Source organism: Ochotona curzoniae, unplaced genomic scaffold (assembly GCF_017591425.1).
Source record: "Ochotona curzoniae isolate NIBS_2020 unplaced genomic scaffold, NIBS_Ocur_1.0 contig_48, whole genome shotgun sequence".
Classification (NCBI taxonomy): domain Eukaryota; kingdom Metazoa; phylum Chordata; class Mammalia; order Lagomorpha; family Ochotonidae; genus Ochotona; species Ochotona curzoniae.
In genome coordinates, this window is record NW_024466391.1 from 2,960,885 (window position 1) to 2,988,430 (window position 27,546).

The 27,546-nt window shown below is 61.2% G+C and overlaps 5 protein-coding genes across 9 annotated transcripts; 2 read left to right on the plus strand and 3 right to left on the minus strand.

Annotated features, from left to right (window-relative positions):
* Nucleotides 1-2,063: 2,063 nt before the first annotated feature.
* TCEA2 (transcription elongation factor A2) lies at nt 2,064-6,349 on the plus strand. Its single transcript, XM_040988325.1, has 10 exons — nt 2,064-2,220; nt 3,254-3,316; nt 3,516-3,621; nt 4,193-4,295; nt 4,721-4,851; nt 4,956-5,012; nt 5,571-5,725; nt 5,792-5,938; nt 6,049-6,120; nt 6,204-6,349. The coding sequence occupies exons 1-10, from the start codon at nt 2,149-2,151 to the stop codon at nt 6,210-6,212; spliced, it is 915 nt and encodes a 304-aa protein (XP_040844259.1). The 5' UTR covers nt 2,064-2,148; the 3' UTR covers nt 6,213-6,349.
* A 427-nt stretch (nt 6,350-6,776) lies between these two features.
* RGS19 (regulator of G protein signaling 19) lies at nt 6,777-10,304 on the minus strand. 5 transcript variants are annotated; one of them, XM_040988329.1, is made up of 6 exons: nt 10,249-10,304; nt 8,451-8,548; nt 8,199-8,320; nt 7,699-7,773; nt 7,316-7,550; nt 6,777-7,203 (listed from the first exon to the last, which is right to left on the minus strand). In XM_040988329.1, the coding sequence occupies exons 2-6, from the start codon at nt 8,478-8,480 to the stop codon at nt 7,012-7,014; spliced, it is 654 nt and encodes a 217-aa protein (XP_040844263.1). In that variant the 5' UTR covers nt 8,481-8,548; nt 10,249-10,304; the 3' UTR covers nt 6,777-7,011. The 5 variants fall into 5 exon arrangements, with proteins under 5 accessions (XP_040844263.1, XP_040844262.1, XP_040844265.1 ...); XM_040988328.1 differs by lacking the exon at nt 10,249-10,304 and adding an exon at nt 9,783-10,067; XM_040988331.1 differs by lacking the exon at nt 8,451-8,548 and having other exon boundaries at nt 10,249-10,303.
* A 358-nt stretch (nt 10,305-10,662) lies between these two features.
* Nucleotides 10,663-23,080, plus strand: OPRL1 (opioid related nociceptin receptor 1). Its single transcript, XM_040988324.1, has 4 exons — nt 10,663-11,097; nt 19,031-19,272; nt 20,764-21,119; nt 21,208-23,080. Exons 2-4 carry the CDS (start codon nt 19,040-19,042, stop codon nt 21,729-21,731), a joined length of 1,113 nt encoding a protein of 370 aa, XP_040844258.1. The 5' UTR covers nt 10,663-11,097; nt 19,031-19,039; the 3' UTR covers nt 21,732-23,080.
* On the minus strand, nt 11,115-13,452 carry LKAAEAR1 (LKAAEAR motif containing 1). The gene is given in 5 exon segments (XM_040988326.1): nt 11,115-11,581; nt 12,052-12,198; nt 12,201-12,393; nt 12,504-12,905; nt 12,999-13,452. Coding segments are annotated over 5 exon segments (891 nt in total). The 5' UTR covers nt 13,011-13,452; the 3' UTR covers nt 11,115-11,444.
* Nucleotides 23,081-25,935: 2,855 nt separating the features above from the next.
* Nucleotides 25,936-26,743, minus strand: NPBWR2 (neuropeptides B and W receptor 2). The gene is given in 4 exon segments (XM_040988188.1): nt 25,936-26,041; nt 26,043-26,244; nt 26,247-26,341; nt 26,343-26,743. Coding segments are annotated over 4 exon segments (804 nt in total).
* Nucleotides 26,744-27,546: the final 803 nt, after the last annotated feature.

Sequence of the window (27,546 nt, forward strand, 5' to 3'; positions counted from 1 at the left end):
TCACTCTGGCTGCATCTGGGCCTATCTGGTGGGCTGAAATTCTTGTTGGGGACTAGCAGAACTTCTCTAGCAGCCGCGGTCTGTGCTCCCAGGCCAGTCCTTGGTTCACGCCTGCCACCTAGAGGCCACCAGCTCCACATCAGCCTGCAGGACAGGGCTAATGTCCCACCCTGGCTTCCATCAGGACCTGGGCCTGCTAGGCAGGGGGCTCCTGGTTCCACTTTGTAGTCCCTTACCTCTTCTGCACCCCGACTTTCCTGTGCTGTTCATACCTTCCTTCCCTTCAACAACCTCTGCTAGGGGCCAGCCACCACTGTTGGGCCCACTCCTGTCTGGTAGCCAGAGGGTCCTTTTCTTCTTCTTTTTTCTTTTCTTTTTTTTAAAGATTTATTTATTTATTGGAAAGTCAGATATACAGAGGAGGAGAGACAGAGAGGAAGATGTTCCGTCCGATGATTCACTCCCCAAGTGAGCGCAACAGCCGACGCTATGCCGATCTGAAGCCAGGAGCCAGGAACTTCTTCCAGGTCTCCCATGCAAGTGCAGGGTCCCAAAGCTTTGGGCTGTCCTCCACTGCTTTCCCAGACCACAAGCAGGGAGCTGGATGGGAAGTGGAGCAGCTGGGATTAGAACCGGTGCCCATTTGGGATCCCGGCATGTTCAAGGCGAGGACTTTAGCCGCTAGGCCACGCCGCCGGGCCCAGAGGGTCCTTTTCCAGGGTTCCCGCCTCTGGTGCCTCCCTGGAGACCCCAGAAGCAGGTGCATGAAGCCCCCAGGAACCCTGCTTGGCACTGTGGGGACAACACCCTGGGGCCTCTAGCACCAGTAAGAACAGCAGCACATTCCTGTGGGGGGTCGGGCCAGGTGGCCCCTCAGGCTCCTGGTAAAGCTACGGGTCAGCTGTGGGCCCTGCTGCCTGGGACTGGGTCATGTGCTCCCCAGAACTCAGGCCCATGCTGCCCACTGGCCAGCCTTGCTCTTTCCGCAACCCCACACTGTGGAGAAGACCAGGTACCCTCCACACTCCTGAGAGTGGGCCTTCCTTCCAAAACTCTCCCCTCCCCTGAGGCTGAGGGCTAATTCCCAGGAGACAAGGACCCAGGTCGCCCCTCTGCAGGGGCAGAATGAGAGAAACTATCGCTGCCACCCCACCCCACCCCCGCCCCACTTTTGATCCAGCTCCTGCTACGGGGCCTAGGAAGGCGCCAGATGGCTCCTCACTCAAGGCTCGGCTTCCACATGTGTCTTGGATCCTAGACTGGGCCTTGTTCAGTCCTGACCTGTGGGGAGTGGACCAGGGAACTTGTACAAGATCTCACTCACTCTCTCTGTCAGTATTCCACTTTTCAGATCAATACACAGAGAAGTCGTTAAGTCAGAAGCTGGATCCAAGATGATCCTCACACCAGATCCCGCTCATGCTGGGGTCACACGCAGCGGCCTCAAGGGGAGGGGCGGGGAGGCACCTGCTCCAGGGACGGTGAGGCCCAGACCCCAACCCCACAACTGGCCTGGCCAAGAAAATGTGCAGACAGGGCCAGGAGGCTGTCCCCATCTCTCCACGGGTCCCAGGCCCGCGCGCTCGTCCGCACACCTGGCTCGGGGGACCGGCGGCCCTCAGGACTTCCGCGCAATGGGGAGGCTGGCGGCGCGGACCTGCCGCGGGAGCGCCTCGGGCCGCTCCGGGAATGGCGCTCGGGGACCTCGCTCGGGGCGCTGTTCGGGACCAGAGCGCCCCGGGAGCGGCCGCCACGCCCGGACGACCCTCCTCAGCGGAGCGGGCGGGGCGGGGCCGTGGGCAGGAGGGGCGGAGCCGTGGTTGCAGAGGGGCGGGGCCGGGGTGGGACCGTGAGGGCGTGGGGCGGGGAGGGGGCGGAGCCGTGGTTTTACGGAACGAGAGCGGGACTGTGATCGCGCGGGGCGGGGCGGGGCGGGGGCGGGGCCGTTGTTGCGCGAGGCGGGGGCGGGGCCGTGAGCGCTCGGGGCGGGGCGGGGCCGTGAGCGCGCGCTAACTACGCGTCCCAGGGTGCAGCGCGCGGCGACGGCGCCGGGGGTTTGAGCCGAGGGTCGGCCGGCGGCGGCTGAGGCGGGTGCGGAGGCGGCTGCCGGGGTCCGGTCCGAGCCGGCGCGGGGTTCCGCCCCGAGCGATGACGGGCAAGGAGGAGGAGATCGCGCGGATAGCCCGCAGGCTGGAAAAGATGGTGACCAAGAAGAGCGCGGTGAGGGGCGCGGGCCTCGGGACCCCCGCCCCGCCCCGAGGGGAAGGACGGCAGCCGCAGCACCTACTTCCTTCAGCTAGCCGCCCTCAGCCGCCCGGCCGTCGCCCTGCTCGGGCCTGCTGTCCTGTGGAGCCCGGTCCTCGGCCTTGGCGGCTGCACGACCCCGCGGACGCTTCCCGGGAGACGGGTGGGCGGGGCTCGGGCGTCCCGTTGAGGGGCTCCACAGACAGGCCCCTGCCCCCCGCCCGGCTCCGGGCCAGCGCCCCAAGAGGGCTGAGTCATGGGCTTCGGCAGTGGGGGCGGGGGGGCGGCATTCAGGCCCCGCCAGGAGGAGTCTGGGTCCTGGGCTGGGGTTGACCGCATGAGTGGGGGTGGCTGGAAGCAGAAAGCAGGAGTATGGAGAAGCCCTGCGTGGGGGCCGCGGGGCTCTCACTACCCTTGGGGTGGAGGTGGGTGGGGAACCCGCCCAGGTTGGGGCCTTGGGGGAGGGACCGTGTTTGGGGCTGTGTGCGTACCTGTTGCTGAGCCCACCGAGAGCCACCCCCGGGGGAGCACAGCCTCCGGCCGAGGAGGGGCTGCAGGACCTGGATGGTCCCTGCCCCTCCTGTGGACATCTTGGTGTAAGTTTTACAGGAGCACAGAGGCCTGGCTCAGTGGTACTGTGGGGCCTTGAAGGGTCTTGCCCCTGTTTGGGTGCAGCATGGCACCCCAGAGGCAGTCGTGGAAAGACAGGGTGGGGGAGTGGAGAAAGGGGCCGTGGTGGCAGGCTACCCTGCTGTGCAGAGGTCATGGGCTCCTTGGGTGTTGGGGGTTTCCGCAATGTGACGGTGGAATGCAGGGAGGCTGCAGGCGTCTTCTGTAGTAGGCACGGACCAGGCTCCTGACCTACACAGAGGTGACCTCTCCTGTGGTTAGGGAAGTGATGTCACGTGACCTGCAGTGATAGCCTGTTGTCCTGCCCCATCCTGTGGGCAGGAGGAGGTGGGATTGTCCACTGAGCATGGAATCCTTCAGGGAGGATCTCTTCTTCCAGGAGGGCGCTGTGGACCTGCTGAAGGAGCTGAAGGGCTTGCCTGTCACCCTGCACCTGCTGCAGGTAGGGCCCTGCCTGCCCCAGGCTGGGGCACTTCCTGGGTAGGGTACCCCAGGCCTTGGTTGGCATTGGCCTGCTCCTGGCTTGGCTGGATAGGGGAGAAGTTGAGGTGTCCTACCCCGTCCCCTGCCACTGGGGAGCCATCGGGGGTCTGACACTAGTGAGGGTCCCCACCACCCAACTCAGGTGGCTTGCCTCCTAGGCCACTCGTGTTGGGATGTCTGTCAACGCCTTGAGGAAGCAGAGCTCGGATGTGGAGGTCATCACGCTGGCCAAGTCCCTCATCAAATCCTGGAAGAAGCTCCTGGGTGCGGGTCAGGCAGTGAGGCCCAATGCTTGGCTGGGGGTGCCTAGGAAACACTGGATTCTTGCTGGGCTACACAGTAATACCCCCACCTGGGTCACCTGGGAATGGCAGGGACAAACATGGACCTACAACCACCTTGCTCAGGGCTGGAAGTCAGGGGTGTCCATCAGTTGGTCAGGGTTTTGTGCTGACAGGGGGCACCGAAGGTGGCCAGGAGGCTATAGGACCCTCATGGGCAGGGGAAGGTCACACGAGACAAGGGTAAAGCCGAGGTACCCAGGAAGCTGCTGACCGGGGCCTGGAACAGGGGCAGGGGTGGGGCAGCAGCAGGATCTTGCTGCTGCTTCTGGGAGACTGTGGTGTGATGGGCACCTTCACAGCCAGCTGTTAGACTGTCCCAGGCACCATCCTCACCTGTGCGAGAGCCACGTGATCTGGGCACAGGGCAGGCGTTGCTATGCCCTGCGCAAAGCTTGGGATTCAAGAGGGTGGACTCCAAAGAGTTGGGCGATAGGATCTGGGGATGGGCCCCAGTCCCTCCTCTCATTACCTATCCTCTTTGGAAACTGTAGATGCTTCTGACGGCAAAGCCAGGGACCGGGGGAGGGGCCCACCTTTGCCTGCCTCATCCTCCAGGGACGCCTCCAGGGATGCCTCCGAGGCTGTGGATCCCAGGTAGAACCGCTGGGAAGTGGATTGTCTGGGAAGCAGGTACTGCTGCATCTGACCCTGGCACACTCAGAGGCATCCTCTCCTGGTCAATGCTAGCTCTCCCTAGGATCTGTCTTGGCCAGCCTACTCTGGCAGTCCTGGGGCCTGTGTCCCTCCTGCCAGACCTTGTGACACAGAGCCTGGAGGTGTGTTAGTGATGGATGGGCAGGGTTTGGGTCACAATCAGCTACTTTGATCTATGGTATGCACCTCTCTAGAGAACTACTGGCCCTCACTGATGTCTGTACTGCCCGCGCCTGACCTGGGACAACACCAACTCACCTCCCCTATAGTGGTTCCAGAGGGTGGACACCCTTGCCACTGGGCAGACCCCACAGCAGTGCCAGGCTGGATGGGCTTATGGAGTGTGGGTGGGGCTATCTGCACAGCCGCAGGAGGCCAGAGATGCCCAGGACACCATCCACCCCGAGGATCACCACATTCCCGCCGGTGCCCATCACCTGTGACGCTGTGCGCACCAAGTGCCGTGAGATGCTGACTGCTGCCCTGCAGTCGGACAGTGAGTCTGCTGGCTCTGCTTTGGGGAGGCAGCCCCATCCTCTGTCCACTACCCAGACCTGGGTGGGGCAGAGCCTCTCCAGTGGCTGTGGCTACTTGTTGCAGGTGACCACATGGCCACGGGGACAGACTGCGAGCACCTGTCAGCACAGATTGAAGAGTATATCCTTTTGCACCCCAGGTTTCTGGCAGTTAGGACAGCCTGGGCACCCCAAGGTTCCTTCATCTAGCTGCCCAGAGCTCCTTGTGTAACCACAGGTCCTTTTGTTCTAGGAATTTATTTATTTTCAAAATTGGAGTTACAGGGAGAGACAGAACTCTTCCGTTGTTTGGTTCATTCCCCCAGTGTTGGGCTAGTTTAAAGCCAGGAGCCAGTTCCAGGTCTCCCACATAGGTGCAGGTCCCAAGGGCTTGCACTGTCCTTTGTTGCTTTCTCAGGCCGTTAACAGGGAACAGGACTGGAAGCAGAACAGCCAGGAGTTGAACTAGCACCCACACGGAATGCTGGTGTTGTAGGCAGAGATTTGACTTGCCATAGCAGTTATTGGCCTTTATCTGGGTGGTCAGGGAGCCTGTGCGTAGAGGGGTGGATTCTGCCTGCTGGTCCCTTTAGCTCACTCAGGCCCCTGGCTGCCTCCACCACAGATGGGTAGAACATGGTCGTTCTTGCAGGTGGGTGGGGGAAGCACCTGCCTCAGACAGGTCCTTAAGTGCCTGCACGCATCTTCCTGGACGTGGGGAGCACAGACATGAAGTACAAGAACCGTGTGCGCAGCCGCATCTCCAACCTCAGAGATGCCAAGAACCCCGAGCTGCGGCGGAATGTGCTGTGTGGCGCCATCACGCCCCAGCAGATCGCCGTGATGACCTCGGAGGTGAGCCCTAGGGGGTGGGGGCTGCCCTGCGGAGGGGTGGGCTGAGTACCTGGCCCCTCACCCCAGGAGATGGCCAGTGATGAGCTAAAGGAAATGCGCAAGGCCATGACGAAGGAGGCCATCCGCGAGCACCAGATGGCCCGCACCGGCGGCACACAGACAGACCTGTTCACCTGCAGCAAATGCCGGAAGAAGAACTGCACCTACACACAGGTGAGGTCTGGGCACCCTGCCGTGCAGGGATCCCATTCGCCACGGGCCCTCTCCCATGCAGGCCTAGCTTGGGGCTGAGGTGGTATGGGATCACTTGCCCACCCCCACAGGTGCAGACCCGCAGCTCTGATGAGCCTATGACCACCTTTGTCGTCTGCAATGAGTGTGGGAACCGCTGGAAGGTAGGCTGCTGGGCCTGGGCTGTGGGTGGCCGGGCCAGTTAGGCCTGGCACGCTGCAGGGTGCTTCTTGCTTCTCCCTTACAGTTCTGTTGAGCCTCCAGGTCAAGGTGCTGCACCCCTGGCCCTGACAGACCTACCCATGTCCTCCCCTCCATGCGGCTTCAGCCAACCCCAGAAACTACTCCATGTGCCCTTCTTCTCAGTATTAAACGTTTCTCTTCTCTACCCCAGCTTCTGGTTGTGGCTTATGCACAGGTGTGGGCTGGGCCTTTTGAAGCACTGGGTGGTCCCCAAGATCAGGGCTTTGTGAATTTGGGTGCTAGAGTAGTCTAGCCACACAAAGGGAGGCACTCGTGTTTACTGCCTGCTGGAGGCTGGGCAACTGAGGGCCAGGGCATTACTTGCCCATGCTCTTGGTACAGCTGGCCTCCATTCCCTCAGTGGGCCTATGACCTGCTTTCAGGGCCACCTCTAGTTACCCAGGGAACTGCCCATCTCCAGCCAAGGGGCTTAAGCTCTGGGTGGGAGCCTCGGGTGTGAGGTTGGTCCCCCTTCCCAGCCTGGAGTCCCGCCCCCCAGTGTAGACACAAATGGGGGCCTTGTGCTCTGAGAATGCTTTCGGTGATGTGATCTGATTGTGGTGGGCAGAGGCAGAAGTAAAGATGAAGATGTCTCCTTGTTCCCAACCAACAGTGAGGCTGTGCCTTTGGGTTTAAAGTTCATGGACGCCAGACATCAAGTCCCAGTGTAGGCTCTGGGGGCAGTGGGTCATACTAGCTGAGGCGAGGGCTGACTGTCCAGCAGCAGCCAGCCCTCCTCACTGCGCAGGAGCCCTGGGTAGGGGTACCAGGGCTGGGTCTGCAGGGTCCAGGGTGTGCGCAGTGGCGGTGGCCTAGGTCTCGGAGGAGGGCTGGGGGGTTCCACGCAGCAGCAGGGCGCGGTAGGTGGGGGAGCTGAGGAAACGGGGGTAAGAGTCCCGGTGCATGAGCCGATAGATCTGCAGCTGGGCGTCGTCGAAGGTATGGGCCGATGGCTCCTGCATCCGCTTGTTGATGCCCTCACGTACCCGCGAGTCCAGGCTTACCTGTGGGCCACAGTCAGTCCTGGCAGAAGCCCCACTACACAGAGCAGACAGCTTTACCTCCCTGGGCATTGGATCCCGTCAGACCTGGCCCTCTGCCCCATCCCTTACACACCTCCTTTGGAGACAGGATGGACACGTAGTCGGCATAGATGAGCCGTGCCTTCTCGTCTACCAAGTGCTGCTCGGCTTCGGCCTTGAGTTCCTCGCAGGCCAGCCAGAAGAGCATGTTCTCCTCACTGTACTCGGTGCGTAGGAAGGCGCGGAACACGCTGCGGCCAGCCGGGCTGTTCATTAGCTTGTCGAAGGACTGTGCCCAGCTCTGCACCTCCTCTGGGCTCGGGGCAGCACTGTGGGTGGGGCCTGGGCACTTCAGGAAGGGGCCCCAAGCCCAGTGACTCCGACACACACACACACACACACACACACACACACACACACACACGTGCACATACTGGGCTCACACATGCACTGGGTACAGGCACAGATACAACTCACCATGCCTCGCAGCTGGGCAGGGGCTGTAGCTTGCTCTCCCGGGAGGCCTGCCAGGCTCGCCGCCGCTGCTGGTTCCTGAGGCAGAGACGAGGGCTGCACTGCGGGGCCGTAGACAAGCAGGTGACACCGAGGACACCCAGGACAGCCTCTTAGGCCTGTGCTGGTTCTTCCATGGCCTGCCAGCCTCTCAGGCACCTGGACCACGTGTACCTCTGAGATGGACCACGCCTGGGGTAGCAAGTGTCAGGGGCATCTGCCTGTGCCCCATCCTCTGCCTCATGCCTGCTGGGTTGGCTGGCAAGCTGCAGCTGCCTCCCTTCAGGGCCTCGGTGACCATCCAGTCCAGCAGCTTCCCTGCCCTGGCTGGAGCCCTACTCAGGCCTGAGCTCCTGGATCCCCAGCCAACAGTAGTCAGGTACATACAGAGAGCAGATGAGTGTGCCTGATGCCAGGGGGCCTGTGTGAGACGGTGGTCCCACTCACCCAGCCCGGACACTTACCAGGAACAGCTACAGCAGCAGCACCAGCACAGGCAGCAGGGGTTGCGGCTAGGGGCCACCGCAGAGGCCCCATCGCGGACAGACATGGACGGAGGCTGCGCTGCCTCTTCAGGCCCGGTGTGCTGGGGACAGGGGCAGATAAAGGGGCTACATCAAGCCTCATGCTGGACCCTGTGACCCTTAAGCACACAGCCCGGGCACCCAGGGGCTCCCATCACCCCTGGCAGACCCTCTACCCAGGGGCCAAGGTACCTGCTTCTCAGCCTCATGTGGGGTGGGCATGGGTGGAAGACACCGGCTGCCCGGGCTCCGAGACACCAGCTCCTAGGCCCTCACCACAGCCTGGGGGCCTGGGAAGAGGGGTCCAGGTCCTTAGCCAAACTTGGGACCCTGGGCCAATCCTGTGGCCTGCACCCCATGTGGCGAGGGGCCCCAGAGGTGGGCCCCGGATGAGGCCCCCGCAGGTGGTTCTGGGACGCCTTGTTGGCTGGGGCCTTGGGAAGCCGGAAGCCTGCGTTCCTCTTTCTTGGTTTCCGGCTCCTGGGCCCCTCCCAAGGGGGCTGGTGCAAGGGGTGACAACATTCAGCATGGCTCCCCCTGCCCTTGTCCACGCAGGGTGCAGAGGTGAGCGGTGATCTTTGCCACAGCCAGATAGCCAGGCCTGAGAGTGGGCAAGGCTGTAGGCTGAGGAGTAGTGAAGTGCCGGAATTCCGGCCCCAGGACCGCCACACCGCACTGGCACCTTGGTTCCCCTGCCTCCTAGCCCAGCATGTCCAGGCTGAGAGACCACTGCACACAGGGCCAGCCAGGTGGTGGGGGTCGCTGCAGGGAAGGTGACCCCTGAAGACCCTCGGCAGAGCCACCTTCCACCAGGTGGGCCCCTCTGGCTTCCGGCTGCGGGGATGTGGCCAAGAGGCAGGATCTGCTTTTGATTTTTCTGGTTTTCACCCCAAATCCCTCCTCCCTCCAGCCATGTCTACTCCTGGTTCACACTACAGGAGCTGGGAGTGGTGCTCAGGCGGGACGCAGTCCAAGGCCTGAAGGAAGTAGAAGGCAGACAGCAGCTTGGGGCCCAGCTTCCCTAGGACTGAAGGCCCCTCCCTGTGCATGGCACCTCAGGGGGCCAGAATGGGGTCGGGTATGTGTTGGCCAAAGCTGGGGTCGCCTGTTCTCTCAGCCAGCGGTGGCCACTTCCCTGTCCTACAGGAGGGGCCCAGCGCCCCAACTCCCCGCCCCAGCCAGTCAGCAACTCAGTCCCTAAGGACCAGGCTCCCGCGAGAGCGGCTCCGCTGTGCTCCTCAGAAGGAAGAAGGGGACGGCCTAGAGCCGGACCAGACCAAAAAAAGATCCAGAAAATGTGACAATCTCGGCAGAGGGCCCAGTGTTGGGAGGGGGTGCACAGGCATTCGGCTCGACCACTGCCCTCCCCACGGCGCTGCACCCGCGACTCCTGCCCCGCCGCGAGTAGGAGGGGCGAGTCGTCCGCTCTCATCACCGGGAGGGTCCCGCGGGGAGGCGGGGGTGGGTGGGTGCAGACGCCGTATCCTCCAGACTCTGCCACCCCGCCCCGGCACCCCCACTCACCACGACCCCAGAAGGGCTGGGGGCGGAGGGGGCCCGGTTCGAGTGGCCCCACCCTGGAGACTGAAGGGGCGTGCCCCGCAGCGGCGGCAGCGCTCCGGCTGGGCGGCCAAGGTCCCCCGCAGCGGTCCCGAGGGCGGCCGTCACGGCCCGGAGCGCTGCGCCTCCCGTCCGACTCGCGGTAAGGCCGGGTGGAGCCGCTCCCCTCCGGGCAGCCTGGGTCCTTCCGCCCCCGCCTTGAGGCAATCGCTCCCCGGCCCGCGAGCTGCACAAAAAGGGAACCCGCCGCGGCGCCCCTCCCCCAGGCGCGGGGCGGGTGCCCGTCCCGCCGCGGCCCGGGGTCCACGTGGACCCGTGGCTGCGGCACCCCAGGCGCGGGTCGCGTGGCCGGCTGCGGCGGATCGCCCGCGCGCTGCCGGCCCGGGCCGGAGGGCAGGGCCGGCGTCCCCGGCGCCGCGCGCACACTCACCGGCCGCGCTCCCGAGCCGCCAGCGCCGCCGCCTTGCGCGCTCCGAGCTCCGGCCCCGGCGGCGGGGAGGGGGCGCGGGCGCAGCGCGCAGGCGCGGGCCGGACTTCCCCAAAGCGCGGGCCGGGACTTCCTCGCGCCGCCCGCCCCGCCCCGCGCCCCCCGAGCCGGCCCGGTGGCCCGGGAGATGGCGCTGTGGCGTGCGGGGGGTGTGCCCGCGGGCCCCGCGCCGCGTGGTGGTGTGGTCCGCTTCGCGATGCGCGTGGACAACGGGCTCTGGCCCGTGTGCAGCCCGGTCTGCTCGGAGGAGGGCGGCCGCCGGCAGAGCGTCGGGGCAGCAGAGGCGCCCCCGGGTCCAGGGCGCTTCCAGACGGGGGGGGGGGCAGCAGACGCAGGCTTTCTCGAGCTCGGAGTCGCGTGGACGGGGGGTGGGTGGGGGGGAACGGGCCGAGTTCCCGGTGGCTCCTGCAGGGACCCCAGCGTGAAACCACGAATGCCCAGGCTTTGACTCAGTGTACGGGTGAGCCCGATCCTGCTCTGGAAGTGGTTAGTAGTGTACGCTGCCACCTGCGGACTGCTCCTGTCTGCCTCCGCATGACCTGGCCGGCTCTGGGAGTCTACTTCCTTCCCACAGACGTTTTCCACCCGCACCGCTGCTCCCAGCACGTTTCCTGCAGGCCGCGAGAGCTGCCCATCCTTTCCGGCCCCCATCCAACCAGTCCAACAGCAAGGCAGACCAACTGGACCAACTGACCAACTGGACCGCCAGAGCCAGAATTGGACCAGACGAGAGGCCGGGAGTGGCAGGGAGAGGCTGCCCAAGTGCAGCTCTGCCAGAACGCAGGAGGCCAGGTAGGTTCTTGCTCTGCACCCCAGGACAGGATATTGGCTGCCACTTCCCTGGCCTTGAGGACAGCACTGTGAGGCCATAGATGAGGACAGGAGGCTGGGCAAAGGCTGAGGACACACAGCCCCCAGTCTGTGGCACTTGATACGATAGGGGCAAGCTTTCCCTTCCCCCTTGGGTCACTTGGCGTCCACCCCCCACTGCCCACCTCCCATCCTCTGGCCTCTCAGGCTGCGCACCACTCCTTTGAATTCTCAGGCAAGACCTGGTGAGCAGGGCAGAGGATGGTGGGCCCGGAACTGAACAGTCCCTTACCTTACCCCAGCTTCCCTAGTGGCCGATCTCTCCTTGGCTAGGGACAAAGAGGACCCTGGTGCCAGGCAGACCCCTGATGCAGCCACCCTGGCCACCTCTTGCTGGCCTCCAGCTTCCAGAGTGGTGGGTCCTGGGTACTCATGGGTGGGTGGGAGGCACTGCCCCAGACCTTGTCTTATAGGTGAAGAAATGAGAAGTAACGGTAATGAGCAGTTGGTTGACTGGCACGTAGCAGTCCCCAGAGCGGAAGTTGGTGTTCGGATCACAGGAGCTTGTCTGAGGGGAGGGACCAGCCTCCCCTACCACCATGTTTCCTACCCAAGCCCATACCCTCCCTGCCTACTCTCTCTCCTCTCTTCCCCAGCTCAGTCCAGCAGAGGTTCACAGGGGGTGGGGGGATTCTGGGACCTCTGAGGAGAGGAGTGGGCACTAGCTAGCTGGGGGGAGAGGGGTAAGCCCTGTGCCCCCTGCTGAGTGTGTGTGGGGGCACTGCCCTGTCTGGAATACCTGTCCCACCACGGGCCGTGTGGCTGCTGGGGAAGTGACCCTTTCTGGGGGATAGGATCGTGGGGCTGCACTGCCCCTGCCCCACATCTCCTTTCGCCATAAGGGGCCACTCTGGGAACCTTGGGCTGCGAAGGTACCGTGCATGCGGGATTCTGGGGCTCTGCGGAAGGACCGGACCATGTGCGAAGAAGAGAACTTTATGTGCGGGGTGTGCGCAGGGATCACCGCAGGAAGTTGCCGCCCTCGGCCTTGTCCTCCATGATGGTCTCCACGCGCCGCCGCTGTGGGGACAGAGGTTGGGGTCGCGTGTGCATTCTGGTGGGGCCCCCTTCGCCTTTCCCTGGGCTCACGGGCACCTCCTGACGGTCCAGCGGGTCCGGGATCCGCGTGGGCTTCAGCTGCGGCGGCAGGAACACCTCGAGCCGCATGGCGGCGCGCGCAGACCGCTGGTGCTGGATGAGCAGTAGGATCTCCTCGGCCTGCTGGCGCGGAGGTCGCTCAGCGAGGGTGTGCGGACCCAGGGTGCAGAGGGAGGGCCGCGAGCAGCGTCCCCCCCGCTCCGCGCCCACCCGCCGTCCCGTTGCCTCACCCGAAGCCGGTTGTAGCGCAGCCGCAGTGCGCGGACGCGTCCGCGGGCCTCTGCCGCCTTGAGGACGCCGACGAGCCGGTCCTGAGGCTCGCCGGGCGGCTCGAGCGGCTGTGTCCAGGCGCGCGGATCAGGTATACGGTGTGTCACCTCCACTGACTCGCGGGGGAAGATGGAGGGGGCCAGGCCCACGTCGTGCAGCAGGTCGCCAAAGAGCAGGTGGCGGTGGCGCTGTGCGGGGGACATGGCGGCCAAGCTCTCCTGCGTCAAGGACCAGCGGGGCTTGGGGGGTTCCGTCGAGGGTGCCCCCTTGGCGCGCCGTGCTGCGTGTGCGCTCCCCCTGGTGTGGTCCCTTGGACCCTTTTTTCCGGCCTCCGTCGACCGCCGCCGCTGCATTGTTCGGCCCTGCAGAGGGGAGCATAGGCACCGTGGGTGCCCGGGATGGCCCCAACACTGCCAAGCACCCTGGCAGCGGCCCCAGCCCACCTGCAGCCTCACCTGCCGTTCCATCAGCGATCCCACTTGAGGTCCCACCTGCCGTCTCGGATCTCTGTCCCCTCCCTGCCCTACCAGCTGCTGTTCGAACTGAGAAAATGCCGAGAACCCCCTGGTTTCAGGTCAGCCTCAGAGCTGGAGGCCGCTGGGGATCCCCGCAGCGCCAGTCCCGGACGCCAGCCTGCAGGGGAGGACGGGGTGGGCTCCACTGTGTGCGCCAGCACGCGGTAAGCCCGTGTGGGTTGCACGTTTCCGCGTGTGTATACGGGCAAGAGCGCTCCCACTCTCTGACCTGAATCTGGGGTGGGCAGATGGAGTGGGACCCACGGGGGAGCAGGAAAACGCGCAGCCGCCAGCCAGCCGACCCCTCCCTTAGAGTTCTCGGCCCCAGACCCTCAGTTTCCCTGGACTGGGAGCCTCCAAGCTCCTGCGGCTTGTGACGTGGTCGCCTGGCAACCGGAAGTCGGGCTCCTGCTCTAAGCAGGGGTGGGGCAGAGGTGGGGCAGAGCCGGGGTCGTTTGCCTAGGGTTGGGGGCGGGGCTGGAGAGATGCTTGGTGACTCTCAGTCAGGGCACTTCTCAAACACAGGTTTGGGAACTCAGGGATTTAGGGAACCCCAAGACCTAGTTCGTGTTTTTCTGAGCTCTGGATCTCTTAATCTGGGGTCTGAGTGCGGACTGGAGTCTCCTCTGTGTGTGCTGTTTGGACGGGGGACCCGGATACAGGGGAGGGGCAAGGAGGGTTGTGGCGATTTACTAATTTTTATTGGAAAGGCAGATGTATAGAGAGAAGGAGAGACAGAGAGGAAGATCTTTCTTCCGATGGTTCACTCCCCAAGCGGTCCCAACAGCTGGAGTTGAGCCAATCTGAAGCCAGGAGCCAGGAGCTCTTCCAGGTCTCCCATGCGGGTGCAGGGTCCCAAGGATTTGGGCCATCCTTGACTGCTTTCCTAGGCCACAACCAGGGAGCTGGATGGGAAGTGGGGCCACCTGGATTAGAACTGGTGACCATATGGGATCCTGGTGCGTGCAAGGTGAGGACTTGAACCACTATGCTATTGCATCGGGCCCTAATTAAAAATTTTTTTAAATTTTATTTTCACTTTGGAAAAAAAGCAATGCTTCCATCTGCTGATTCACTCCCCAAATTCCCCAAACAGCTGGGGTTGGGCCAGGTTGAAGCTGGGCTCTGGGAAGTCCTTGAGATCCTCCACAAGGCTAGCTGGGCCCCAGGGTCTGGACTCTGGGAATGCCTCCAGGTCCGGCAGAAGGCTACCTGGATCCCATGGACTGCAGCCGTCCTGGGTGCACGTGAGCAGGGAGCAGGGCTGGGGCTGAAGTCCAGGCCCTGGGACTTGGGGTGGGGGCATTCTAGTGGCTTCTAATCCCCTCATGTTTTCTTTTCTTTTTTAAGATTTATTTTTATTGGAAAGTCAGATATACAGAGAGGACGAGAGACAGAGAGGAAGATCTTCCATCCGATGATTCACTCCCCAAGTGACTGCAACGGCCGGTGCTATGCCGATCCGAAGCCGGGAACCAGGAACCTCTTCTGGCTCTCCCACCCAGGTGCAGGGTCCCCAGGCTTTGAGTCGTCCTCAACTGCTTTCTCAGGCCACAGGCAGGAAGCTGGATGGAAAGCTAGATGAGAACCGTTGCCCATATGGGATCCCGGCACGTTCAAGGCGAGGACTTTTAGCTGCTAAGCCACGCTGCCAGGCCTATCTTTTCTTTTTCTTTTTTTTTTTTTTAAGATTTATTTATTTTTATTGGAAAGTCAGATATACAGAGAGGAGAAGAGACGGTGAGAAAGATCTTCGTCTGACGGTTCACTTCCCAGGTAGTCGCAATGGCTGGAGCTGAGCCAATGCAAAGCCAGGAGCCAGGAGCTTCTTCCAGGTCTCCCATGCAGGTGCAAGGTCTCAAAGCTTTGGGCCATCCTCGACTACTTTTCCAGGCCACAAGCAGGGAGCTGGATGGGAAGCGGGGCCACCTGGATTAGAACTGGCACCCATATGTAATTCGAGCATGTTCAAGGCCAGAACTTTAACTGCTATGCTATCGTGCCCATGAACTAGGCTTTAATGTCCGTTGACAAACTGAACCAGTGTCTGTACATAGTGACAAGCATGGGAACCAGGGCAGGGGGCAGGCCTGGTGAGGGTTATTAGGATTTACGTGGCTAAGTGTGTGGTGGGCAGGATTGGGATGGGCTCCATCACTCATTGGTTTGTGTAGAAGTTGAGGCTGGAGGCAGAATTGACCCAGCAATTACAACCACCAACATATGCATAAGCTGATGGGGTGATGGACTGTGGCGGATCCTGTACTGGCAAGCACACACAAGAATCTGGTCTGGGATCACTTTAAACAAAGTTTCTTTGGGGATAACCCCAATTGAACTGCTGGACTCAGAACCCCAACCATGAAGAGAACTGCAGGTTCTGTGCTCACTTCGGCAGCACATATAATAAAATTGGAATGAGAATTGCAGGTTCCATGGTCTGACCGTGGAGTGCGTGAATCAAAGCTGAGCCTCCTCAGTGGCTCAGAGCAGTGGACAGCATATCCAGGTGCACATGGAAGATATGGAAGTACATTGGAGCCTGCAGAAGATATCTCGTACCACAACAGAGGACAGAACAAACTGATCAACAACCCTAGCCAAGTGTTGGCAGTGAAAAACTGGGCAAGTGGAGACGCTAAGGTGGACTATGTCAGCCAGTGGATTCTGAAGAGATTTCATCGTGCTTGGAATGGCAAGATTGGCATCAATTCAGAACAGCTGAACTATCAAAACCACCTGAGCAGTCCCCACCACATTGGGGACCTTGGGATGGTTGGGAGGGTGGGTGTGGCTTTTCTCTTTATCTCTCCCCTTCCCCTAGATACAGGAAGGGAAAAAGAGAATGTGGGGAAAAAAGAGGAAATATGCTGCAGGGTGCTGGTGTGTGCCTTGGTGCTGACATGTGCTGTGGGTGCTGGTGTGCCATCAACACTGGCGTGTGGACCTCATCCTAGGACCTTAGAGTCTGTGGGGCCACTTTTGTCGTGTTAAAGTCCTGGAGGTAAGCCACAGAGAGGTAATCTGGAGGCTCATAACCCCATCTGAGGTGGGTGATCTCTCAGGAGTTTCCTGACCAGCAGGCCCCCATGACCACTGAGGGGGAGAGGAATCAGTGTTTAGCAGCATAAACCACCAGGGACAGTCTGATTGAGCATGTTCATTTATTGTGAAGCAAACACAATCTTATAAAGACTAAGAAAGAGGAAGGCAGAAGGGCATCACCCCCAGTCCTCCCACCTAACAATGGTACTGTAATTGGCTAAAAGGCATGTCTGGCTCTCTGGATCCTCCGATCATGTCACAGGTCACATGCAACACAGCTGGCAGGTAACGTGGACTGTGCCTGACTACTCAGAGGTGTTTATCAAGGAAGTCTCAGCACAGTTTGTCCAAGAACAGAGAAGAGAGACTGGGATGTAGTCTACCACTCTCACCTGTATGACTAGTGATCAGGCCAGATTGAGGTCTCAGTCAGTCAAAACCACGGTCAGTGGGTTCCCCCGGGATATGGTGTGCTGTCTGCCTTTGACCTCCCACATAGGCCAAGCAGGCAGGGATCTAGGGGCTATCTATCTCCACAGGGACAGGATGGGGGAAAGACTATGCCGGGCCTCTTCTGCTGGAGCCTCAGGAATTGGCCCCAAACTCTGCCCAGCACCCTGAGACCTTGCCTCACCCAAGTCCGCTTGCTGGTCTGCACACCAGCATGAGTTTGGAGAGCCCCATCTTGGCATGTCCCAGGTGCACAGAGTTCTGTACTGGCCTCCTTGGGCTACCCATAGTGCATACGTGCTCTGGGATGGTTGTGCCATGTGGTGTACACACACATGCATGTCCCCAGCTGTGCCTTCTGAGCCACATGTCCTGGGTCAGACCCTGGACCCTCTGTTGGACTGGGTGAAGACAGGACTTCCCTTTATGCCTGACCTCCAGGTCCCAGGATTCCTCCTGGGCGCAGGGCTGGACTCAGGGACCTGGTCCTGGCCTCCTGCACTGGCCGACACACCTGCAAGGTTTTGCCTGGGCTCTACTGGTTTGCATTGGACACCATCATGGCCGGGCTAGGACTGGGACTGGGGCAGGGGGAGAGCAGGTTCTATACCCAGAAAAGGAACACAGGTGTGTCCTGGGACATCCGTGTTCTGTGGCTGGAAGGAAAACCTGGCATGACAATGCATGCTGGGATGGGGGCAACCAGGCCTCACTCCTGGGGACTAGCAAGGGTGGGCAGTGCTCACAGCCACAGGGACCGGGCAGGGGTGGGCAGTTCTCACAGGCACAGGGACTGGGCAGGGGCGGGCAGTGCTCACAGGCACAAGGACTGGGGTTGTGTTGTTGGCTGATCTGACTGCACTGGCTACCTCTCCCCTCTGCTTCCTGTCCCTCCCTCCCTCCCCATAATCCTTCCCCCTTCTCCCTCTCCACCCTGGGCTCAAGGTCTCACTCTGTCTGCCCTTTTGGTGCCACCAGGACCTTCTCTGGGCTGGAGGCAGCTGATGGCCATAAGCATGAAGACTTTGGTGTTGGTCCTGTCCCCCGAGACATCCCCTCATTCCTGGTGTACTTTGTGCCTGCTGTGCCTGCTGTGGCCTGTGTTCTGCTTCCCTGTGTGTGGGGGTGAGTTCTTAGACTGTGGTGGCTGCAGGGAGGATGCTGAGTGGCTGATGAGAGCAGCTGGGACCTGAACCCTGAACCTCGCTTGATTCACCAAGTATCCTAGTGACACAGCTTTCCGTTGCCTGGCAACCATACCCCTCTAAGGAAGCTGTGGGTCTTCCTGGGTGGCGAGAGTCTGAGCTGCGCCTACGTGCAGGCAGGGAGGACAATCTTGTTGCACTTGAGCATTGCCCATGTGGCCTTGGCTTATGTCCTCTGCTCAGAGTGACCACTGCCAGTGACCATGGTCCAGGATGTGAAGGATTATGGTATCTGTGAAGCCCAGCTCTGGGGGAGATGCCCTCTTGTCAGTCACCTAGATGGGCAGTGTCATGCCTCTGGATGTGATCCTGTCACCTAGGTGATGTGTGTGCTGTGCATGCTGTTGTGTGTGTCCTGTGTGTGCTGTATTTGCACTGTGCATGTCCTGTGTGACCACTGTGTGTCCTGTATGTGCTGTGCGTGGCGCTGTATGTCCTGTGTTGCTGTGTGTGCTGTGTTTGCACTGTGTGCTTATACATGAGTGCTGTATGCACTGTGTGTCATGTGTTTGCTGCATGTGCTTATATACATGTGTTATGCTGTTGTGTGTATTCTGTGTGCTCTGTGAGCATGTGCTCTGTGACCTATTGTGTGCTGTGCGTGTCTGGTATGTGTCATGCATGTCTGTCATGTGTGTTGTGTGTGTGTGCGCTGTGTATGTCTTGTGTCTGGATCTGTGTCTGCCCTGTCCCGCCCCATGTGACCCACTTTCCCTGGGCCCCCTCTTCCCGCCTGCGCAGCCCCTCCCATCCTGAGCAGTAGCCTGCTCCCCTCCCCCACTCCTGGCTGCCGCACTCCTTGCTGCGTCGCTGCGCCTGGCGTCAGCTGAGGAGGAGCCGCCACAGCCGCATCCAGACCCATTCAGGGACCAGCGAGGAAGGGTCTCCAACCCGTGCGGGGGCCTGTGAGGAGGAGTCTCCTCATCTGGTTTGCTTCAGAGCTGAGGGGTGGGGTCTGTGTTCCTGGCTCCCAAGGAGGTTGCCAAGGTGAGGGTTCTAGTCGCTGGGAGAGGGGAAGAAGGGCACAGGCGGAGGCTCAGCCTGTGTGTGTTGTGTGTTCATGTTTGTGGGCTATGCCAGGGAACACATGAGCAGCTGTGTGTCCTGTGTGTTCACGTGTGTGGGCTATGTCTGGACATGCACCCTGGCATGACTGCATGGGATGCCTGTCTGTCTGTCTGTGTCAGCATGTCTCATGTCTCTGTGCATGGTGTGTGCCGTGGTGTTGGATGGTGCTGTCTGGGCAGACATTGGTACTGTGCCCCAACACAGGTGCCGCTGATGGAGTCCCTGTTCCCAGCTCCATTCTGGGAGGAGCTGTATGGCCGCCACCTGCAGGGCAACCTATCTCTGCTGGGTCCCAACCACAGCCTGCCACCTGCCCACCTGCTGCCAAACGCCAGCCACGGGGCCTTCCTGCCCCTGGGGCTCCAGACCACCATCGTAGGGCTCTACCTGGCCGTGTGTGTTGGTGGGCTCCTGGGAAACTGCCTCGTCATGTATGTCATCCTCAGGTAGGTTGAGGGGAAGCCCAGCAGGTGGTTGGCTCTGCCTCCACCCCCAACCGTGAAGTCCTCCGGGCCTTGTCCAGAGGGTGGGGTTGCAGCTGAGACCTGGTTGCCAACTCCTTGGTTGGGGAGATTATCAGGAGGGGGGCAGGCCCTGTGCCACTGTGTACGATGGTGAGCCTTGACCCTACTGTGGTGATCCCTGATGTATGCCCAGTGACCTGGGCACAGAGTTAGCGTGGGGCTTGAATGCCAAATTGGAAGACTTTGTTCTCTAGCCAGTGGGATCCAGGATGGAAGGAAGGTGACCAGGATGGAAACACCTCACCATTTTGGGTTAAATGCCTGAACTCGGGGCCCCTCTTCATGGACCCGGTGGAGGTATCAGGGCGGGAACTTTGGGGAACCAGGACAGAGCTGGAAATCTTCAGGCCCTGCCTCTCTTCTCCACCATCCCATGCGTTCCTGAGCAAATCCTATCCCCCCCTGAGCCCAGTGGAAAATGATAGAAGGCCACATGGTCACCCTTGTGTGTGCTGTGTGCACACACTAATGTGAGTGAATGAGTGAGTGTATGTATGTGAGATGCCAGCCTGAAAATGAGCAATGCCCCTTCCAGGGCTGATCCCCAGTCCATGTGGTGTAACCACTTCTGGCTGCTCTGGATCACACCCTCTTAGAGTCACTTCCTGTGTTTGAAAAGGGAAGGTGCTGTGGCCAATTGGGTGTCTGAGGCAGAGGCGAGTTCAGATCCTGTCGTGCTGGTACCAGAAGTAGTGGTGGACACTCAGATCTGATGGCCAGGGGTAGATACCCCAAGAGCGGCAGCATGTGGTTCTCAAGCCAGGGCTGAGCCTTGAGAACAAATTAGCCCTCGACACAGAGCCTCGTCTTCCACCTCCACCTCCTCTTCCACGTCCTTTTCCACCTCCACCTCCTCTTCCATGTCCTCCTCCACCTCCTCCATCTCCTCCACCTGCTCCTCCACCTCCTCCTCCTTGCAGTAGTCACTACCCTTAACACCAGCATTATCATTCAATTATTTTATTAGTATTTGCTATGTACAGTTGTCCCAGCCATATTACTGGAGCTTGGATCCACTCAAACCCCTTCTGCATGCATTCCATCCTGTCATCATTTTCCATCTCCATTGCTAGGTAGGTGTTGGTGGGGAAGTCCTTGGGCAGTCTAGTGTCTTACCAGGGAGGAAATCAGTTTTTTTCTGGCCCAGGCAGTGTCAGGTGTGCTGGCGCCTGTGTCTCCACTGGTCCACCCAGACCAGTCTTGTTGCTTGGGACTCTTTTGTGCTCAGCAGAGCCCCTATGGAGCCACAGTGGTTCTGGCCCCCAACTCCATCCTTGTGGTGCCACCACAGTGGGTGGGGTCCAGGAACCAACCTCTGGGTGAGGGCTGGGGGGCCACTGCACTGGGTTGGGGCCAAGGTGGGTGTCTGCCCTTGTCCTAGCAACACGTGTCTTGCCACCCTGGCCCCTGCAGGCACACCAAGATGAAGACAGCCACCAACATCTATATTTTCAACCTGGCCCTGGCAGACACCCTGGTGCTGCTTACTCTGCCTTTCCAGGGCACTGACATCCTGCTGGGCTTCTGGCCATTCGGCAATGCCGTGTGCAAGGCCGTCATTGCCATCGACTACTACAACATGTTTACTAGCACCTTCACCCTGACTGCCATGAGTGTCGACCGCTATGTGGCTATCTGCCATCCCATCCGAGCCCTGGATGTTCGCACCTCCAGCAAAGCCCAGGCTGTGAATGTGGCCATCTGGGCCTTGGCCTCTGTGGTTGGTGTCCCCGTTGCCATCATGGGCTCGGCACAGGTGGAGGATGAAGGTCAGCAGGGTGCCCTGGAGTTGCTGGGTGGCTTGGGGGAGGGGGGAGGTGCAGGGGTTCCCCCTCTGACCCCACCTCTCTTTGGCAGAGATCGAGTGTCTGGTGGACATTCCTGCCCCTCAGGACTACTGGGGCCCAGTGTTTGCTGTCTGCATCTTCCTCTTCTCCTTCGTCATCCCCGTGCTCATCATCTCTGTCTGCTACAGCCTCATGATCCGGAGGCTGCGAGGTGTGCGCCTGCTCTCCGGCTCACGGGAGAAGGACCGGAACCTGCGCCGCATCACGCGACTGGTGCTGGTGGTGGTGGCTGTGTTTGTGGGCTGCTGGACACCAGTGCAGGTGTTCGTGCTGGTGCAGGGGCTGGGCGTGCAGCCGGGTAGCGAGGCTGCTGTGGCTGCCCTGCGCTTCTGCACAGCCCTGGGCTATGTCAACAGCTGCCTCAACCCTGTGCTCTATGCCTTCCTGGACGAGAACTTCAAAGCCTGCTTCCGCAGGTTCTGCTGCGCGTCTACCCTGCGCCGCGAGATGCAGTTGTCAGACCGTGTGCGAAGTGTTGCCAGGGATGTGGCCCTAGCTTGCAAGACGCCAGACACAGTGCCACGGCCCGCATGACTAGGCGTGGACCTGCCCATGGGGCCCATCAGTCCCCAGAGCCCATCCACACCCAACACAGAGCTCACACAGGTCACTGCTCTCTAGGTTGACTCCTGAGCCGCCGACGGGCTTCACCTTGGGCCCAGGCACTTTGCAGCACCATGGGACAGTGTTGAGGTTGCCACTGTGACCCCATTGGACCAAGCTGCCATTCTGGAGCAGAGAGCTCTATAGTATATATGTGCATGCTCCCAGCTCCATGTTACTGGCCTGTGATCTGCTGTGGTGGCCAAGTGCTGCACAGGCACATGCCTGCAGCGGGAATAGCCCCTCACAGTCGTGTGCTCCACGTGTCGGTCGTGAATTGTCTGCCAGCTGTCAGCTTTGTGGCCTTTCCTCTGGACTGCTGAGCAGGCCCGATATAGGCACTCCTCTGAGCTTGCCCATCTGGCTGCACCCATATTACTGGCACCCTGGGAGGATGTTTGCAGGGGTTGCCAGCCATGGCAAGAAGCTTCTACTGACCTGTGCAGCCTGCTGCTCCCTGTGTACCCCCACCTGTGGTTCAGTCCAGGGTCCCCCACGTCCACCTGTCCTCGGGAGCCTGACTGGTGACTCCTCAGTGGGCCTCTCTTCTGGGACTGAGCTGAACGCTGCATGCAGGAAAAGGCAGGGCTGATCCAGCAGGTGGAGGCCGGGAGCTGTGCCTCTGGCTCAGGGTAGGATGGTACAGCATCCTCCATGCGGTTCTCTATTGTCAACTGCCTCAGCCCCAGGCCCTGGGGTGTCCGGGTGAAACTTGAGCTTCCTGCTGACCAGCGGCCTTGGGAAAGATGTGCTCCAGCTGAACCTTGGGGGTCCTTTTCCCTGGGGCAGCAGTTGCTGACCGTGCAGAAGCTTCTCTGTGAATGAGGCACTGACCCTTGCAACCTGGGAAGGACCTCTACCATCAATGAAACCTTGGCCAGGTGACCTCAGGCCCCTGGAAAGATCAGGAAGGACTGGCTATGCCTCAGCTGCAGATCGTGGGCATGGTGCTGCCCGCGCTGTCTTCTGTGTGCCTGTGCTGGCGTCTGTGTCTTGCCCCGTTCATGCATGCAGCATGCAGCCAGCTTTGGCTCCCTGGGCAGGGGAAGGGCCTCAGTAAACCTCCCCTGCAGCGACTGCTCTCTTTTTCACGGGCATTTCTGACTGTCTCTGCGGGCCCTTCTACCGACTCAGCTCAGTCCAGGTGTTGACTGGTCATGTCTGAGGGCTGGGTGGGGCCCCCTGGGGAAGCTGGAAGCTTCTGAGTCCTACCCATGATGGGGTCCCTTCACGTGAGGCTCCACCCACGCCAGAGGCTCCACCCCTATGCCCCAGGCCCCACCCACGCCCGAGGCTCCACCCACACCCAAGGCGCCACCCCACGCCCCAGGCTCCACCCACACCCAAGGCGCCACCGTGAACCCCGAAGACCGCAGGGCAGCAGGGCAGCAGGGCAGCGGCTCAAGCAGAGAGGACCCTGGTGAGAATAGCAGCCGACCTTCGTGACACCGGAGGCTTCCAGGCCTTGGTCTGTGTCCACTCCCAACTCCCCGCTGCGCCCCAGGTTCTTGCCTTCCCGCTCGGCCAGGTGGACAGGCGCCTCCTGAGGGGCGGGAATCTGGGTCTGTGGGGCAGGCCTCAGTGGCGCTTCTCTGCTGGCAGCACAGGGCAAAGGCACCCGTCGGTGTGCGGCCCTTGCGCAGCCCAGTCAGCCCCTCACACTCCTCATTTCACCCCGCGGTCCATCTCTTCAATTCACCCAGCCCTGCTCCCTCAGTCCCTCACCCGCCCCTCACTCTCCACACTTCACTCCCTCGCCCCTCACTCTCCTCACTCAGCCCCTCACTCTCCACTCCTCACCCGCCCCTCACTCTCCTCACTCCCGCCCCTCACTCTCCTCACCCAGCCCCTCACTCTCCACTCCTCACCCAGCCCCTCACTCTCCACTCCTCACCCGCCCCTCACTCTCCTCACTCCCGCCCCTCACTCTCCACTCCACACTCCCGCCCCTCACTCTCCACTCCTCACTCCCGCCCCTCACTCTCCTCACCCCAGCCCCTCACTCTCCACTCCTCACTCCCGCCCCTCACTCTCCTCACCCCAGCCCCTCACTCTCCACTCCTCACCCAGCCCCTCACTCTCCACCTCCCCCTCACCCCCGCCCCTCACTCTCCCCTCACTCCCGCCCCTCACTCTCCACTCCACACTCCCGCCCCTCACTCTCCACTCCTCACCCCGCCCCTCACTCTCCTCACCCCAGCCCCTCACTCTCCACTCCTCACTCCCGCCCCTCACTCTCCTCACCCCAGCCCCTCACTCTCCACTCCTCACCCAGCCCCTCACTCTCCACTCCTCACCCGCCCCTCACTCTCCTCACCCAGCCCCTCACTCTCCACTCCTCACTCCCGCCCCTCACTCTCCCTCCCACTCCCGCCCCTCACTCTCCCTCCCACCCAGCCCCTCACTCTCCACTCCTCACCCCGCCCCTCACTCTCCTCACCCCGCCCCTCACTCTCCTCACCCCCGCCCCTCACTCTCCACTCCTCACCCGCCCTTCACTCTCACCCCAGCCCCTCACTCTCCACTCCACACTCCCGCCCCTCACTCTCCTCACCCCAGCCCCTCACTCTCCACTCCTCACTCCCGCCCCTCACTCTCCTCACCCCAGCCCCTCACTCTCCACTCCTCACCCAGCCCCTCACTCTCCACTCCTCACCCGCCCCTCACTCTCCACCTCTCACTTCCTCCCCTCATGCTCTACACCTCACCCCCTTCCTCTCCACACCGTATCCCACTCCTCATCCCGCCCCTCATGCTCCACACATCACCCTCTTCCTCTCATTCTTCACCCCTCACACCCAGGGCTCTCCTACTGGCTCTACACCTCATACTCGCATGTTGAGCCTTTCCACTGGGTAATTAGGCAGCTCCAGCGAAGGTGTAACAGCAGGGAGTGAGGCTGGAACATCACGTCCTGCCGGCCCAGGTGTGGGAGTGGGGGCTGGAGCAAGCACAGCCCCCTGGACCTCGAGCCGCAGCAGACCCGGAGGTGGAGCCAGGGTGGCTGGTGCCCTCTGGGACCCTTTCTCCTGCCACTTCAGACAGCTTGGTCTGGGAGCCTTGAGCCCCCATGCGGTGTCCGCGTGCCCAGCTGTTCAGGCTTCTGCAGACACCATGAGGTCCTGCAGGCCCCTGTCAGACCCCTAGGTGACCAGAGCCTCAGCCCACAGCCAGGCTGAGCCTGCACCATCCCAGGAGCCACTTGGGGGTAGAGGGGGCTGTCGTGGGAAGATGACCCCCAGAAGGCTGGTGGGTAGGGGCAACTCTGGGCTGACAAGCTGGGGTGTGTGGGGTGGGCACCCTCCTTGGGTGTCAGGCTCACCACAGTCTGGGCTGCTGACAGGCCGAGGGATGCAGCTGGGAAGCCAGATGTGGCCAAAGGGTCCTGCTCCTCCCAGCTGGCAACTGATGGGCTCTGGCTTGGGCCCAGGAGCCTTTTCTATCCCGAGCCTAGCAGCAGCTCCTGCCAACTGGGACCAGGGGTTCTGGCCTCTGCAGACTCTTGGCTACTGCCCAAGGTGCCCAGCATCACACCCTCCCTACATGGCTCTTGGTGGTAGAACCCAACGCAGCCCTCCAGAGGTCCCTGCTTCTGTGACAAGGCAGATGGGGTCTAGTGGCATTGCTCCATACATTTCTGGCCTGATTCAGGTGCCTGTTGTATCAGCTCCTCCTGTGGATCCTCAGTTGCTGTTTTCCTCCCAGGGGCTGTCCAGAAGACAGGCATGGCAGAGGCCGAGCCTGTGGCAGCCAGCTGCTGGAGGACCTCAGGTCTCTTGAGGGAGCAGGGTTGGAGCCGTCCTTATGAGGTGAGTCCCAACTGCTCCATGTCCCACCCAGCTCCCTGTGATGTGCCTGGGAAGGCAGTGGACAGAGATCCACAGGCTTGGGCTCTGACGCGCCCCGATGTGGGCCACCCGGATGGAGCTCCTGGTTCCTGGTTTTGACCTGGCTCAGAGCTGATTGCTGTGGCCTTTGAGGAGGGTACCAGCAGGTGGATACACTCCCTGTCTTTCCAGTAAAATAAACACGTGCATTTACTTGGAAAAGGGAATGGGAACAGTGGGATGTGAGGAGGCAGGATGCTCCCCTGGCAACATGGACACTACTGAGGGGATAGGAAGCAGTCAGGAACTCAGGCCCTCCAGCAAGGGGATAGGACATGAAAGCCCCTGGGAAAGTTGTCATATAGGAATACGTAGAGGAAGGGGATGAGGCAGGAGTTGGCATAGCTGAGACTGGCTGATGACCAGGGTGGCCTGCGGCGCATCTATGGTGAGAGCCACGACTGAGGCCAGGTGGAAAGGCATTCAGCAGAGGAGGCAGTCGGCCAACACAGCAAAGACCAGGATGATGACCTTGTGCTTGGCCTTGCCCAGCACCTTGGCCCCTGAGTAGAGCTGCATGGCCCACAGCCAGCACAGCAGGTCGGCGTATAGCACAATACGGCGCACACAGGCAGCAAGAAGCCCAGCACCAGTGTATGGATATGGCTGGCCTTGAACCAGGCTCACTTGGCCTGTGGGAAACTCAGGCCACAGCTCGTTGCTATAGATGCTGACGAAGGAGAAGAAAGGCAGCACCAAGAGGGCCATGGCCAGCCAAACGCACAGGCTGGCCACCTTGGCACCATGGTGGGTATGGCACGGCAGGCCATGGGAGTGCACCGTGGCCAGCACCACCAGGTAGCGGTCAATGCTCATGACAGCCATGAAATAGACGCTGGAGAAGATGTTGTAGAGGTCGATGGCCAGCACCAGCTTGCACAGCAGCTGCCCAAATGGTCAGCGCTGCAGCAGGTGTTCAGCAATGTTCACATGCAGCACCAGTGTGAAGAGCCCATTGGCCACGGCCAGGTTCAGGAGGAACATGTTGGTCACGGTCTTCATGCTGGGTGCTCTTAAGATCACATGAATGATGGCCGTGTTGCCCATCAGCCTCATAGTGCAGATCGCTGAGTTATCAGCACAGCACATACAGATCTGGCAGAGGCTTGGGGAGGTGGCGTTGGGTCTGGTGCTGTTGTCCTGGGGAGGCCAGCCAGGGACCCGGGGTCTCGGGGGACCTGCATGGTGAAGTGTGACCTGGGGAACGACACTGGGAAACAGGACAAAGAGCCATGGGGTATGGCCGGAGGGGTCTTGTAGAGGGGGGCAGTTCCCTGCCAAGCCAGGGATACCTGGGGTCTGGGGCTGCCTATGCCAGCCTTTTCCAGGTTGTGCCACCTGTCAGCTCCCTTCCCATGACCCTTGCTCCAGCAGACAGCTGACTGCTGCCCCTATTCAGAAAAGAGGGGAACAGATCTGTCCACCCCTGCACCATCCCTGGTCACTCCCTGACACAACCCAGGGGGACCTTTGCCCTTGGTGCTGGCCAGGGGCCTCACCTGCTGTGTTCCACACTGGCCAGTGCTCTGACTTGCAGCCCTGGTGCATGGAGAGAGCCTGGGTTCTGGGCAGGGGGTCTCTGCTGCTCTCCACGCTGGGGAAGGTTCCAGGAGCAGCCCAGTCGCTGCTGCCTCTGCAGTTCCCAGTGAGGTGCCTGGCTGGTGTGGGGGAGGATGGGTGGGTAGGTGCAGGGCTGGTGGGAAGGAGGTGGGGCCTCCTGCTGACGCAGGCAGGGCTGGTGCTGGGATAGGTGCCCTTGCTGAGGTGGCTCTCCCAGAGCCTGCTGCCCTTGCTGTGCACATAGGTGTGTTGAGGGAGGGTGTGCTCAAGCCTGTGGTGGGTCTGGAGGGCACTGGTGT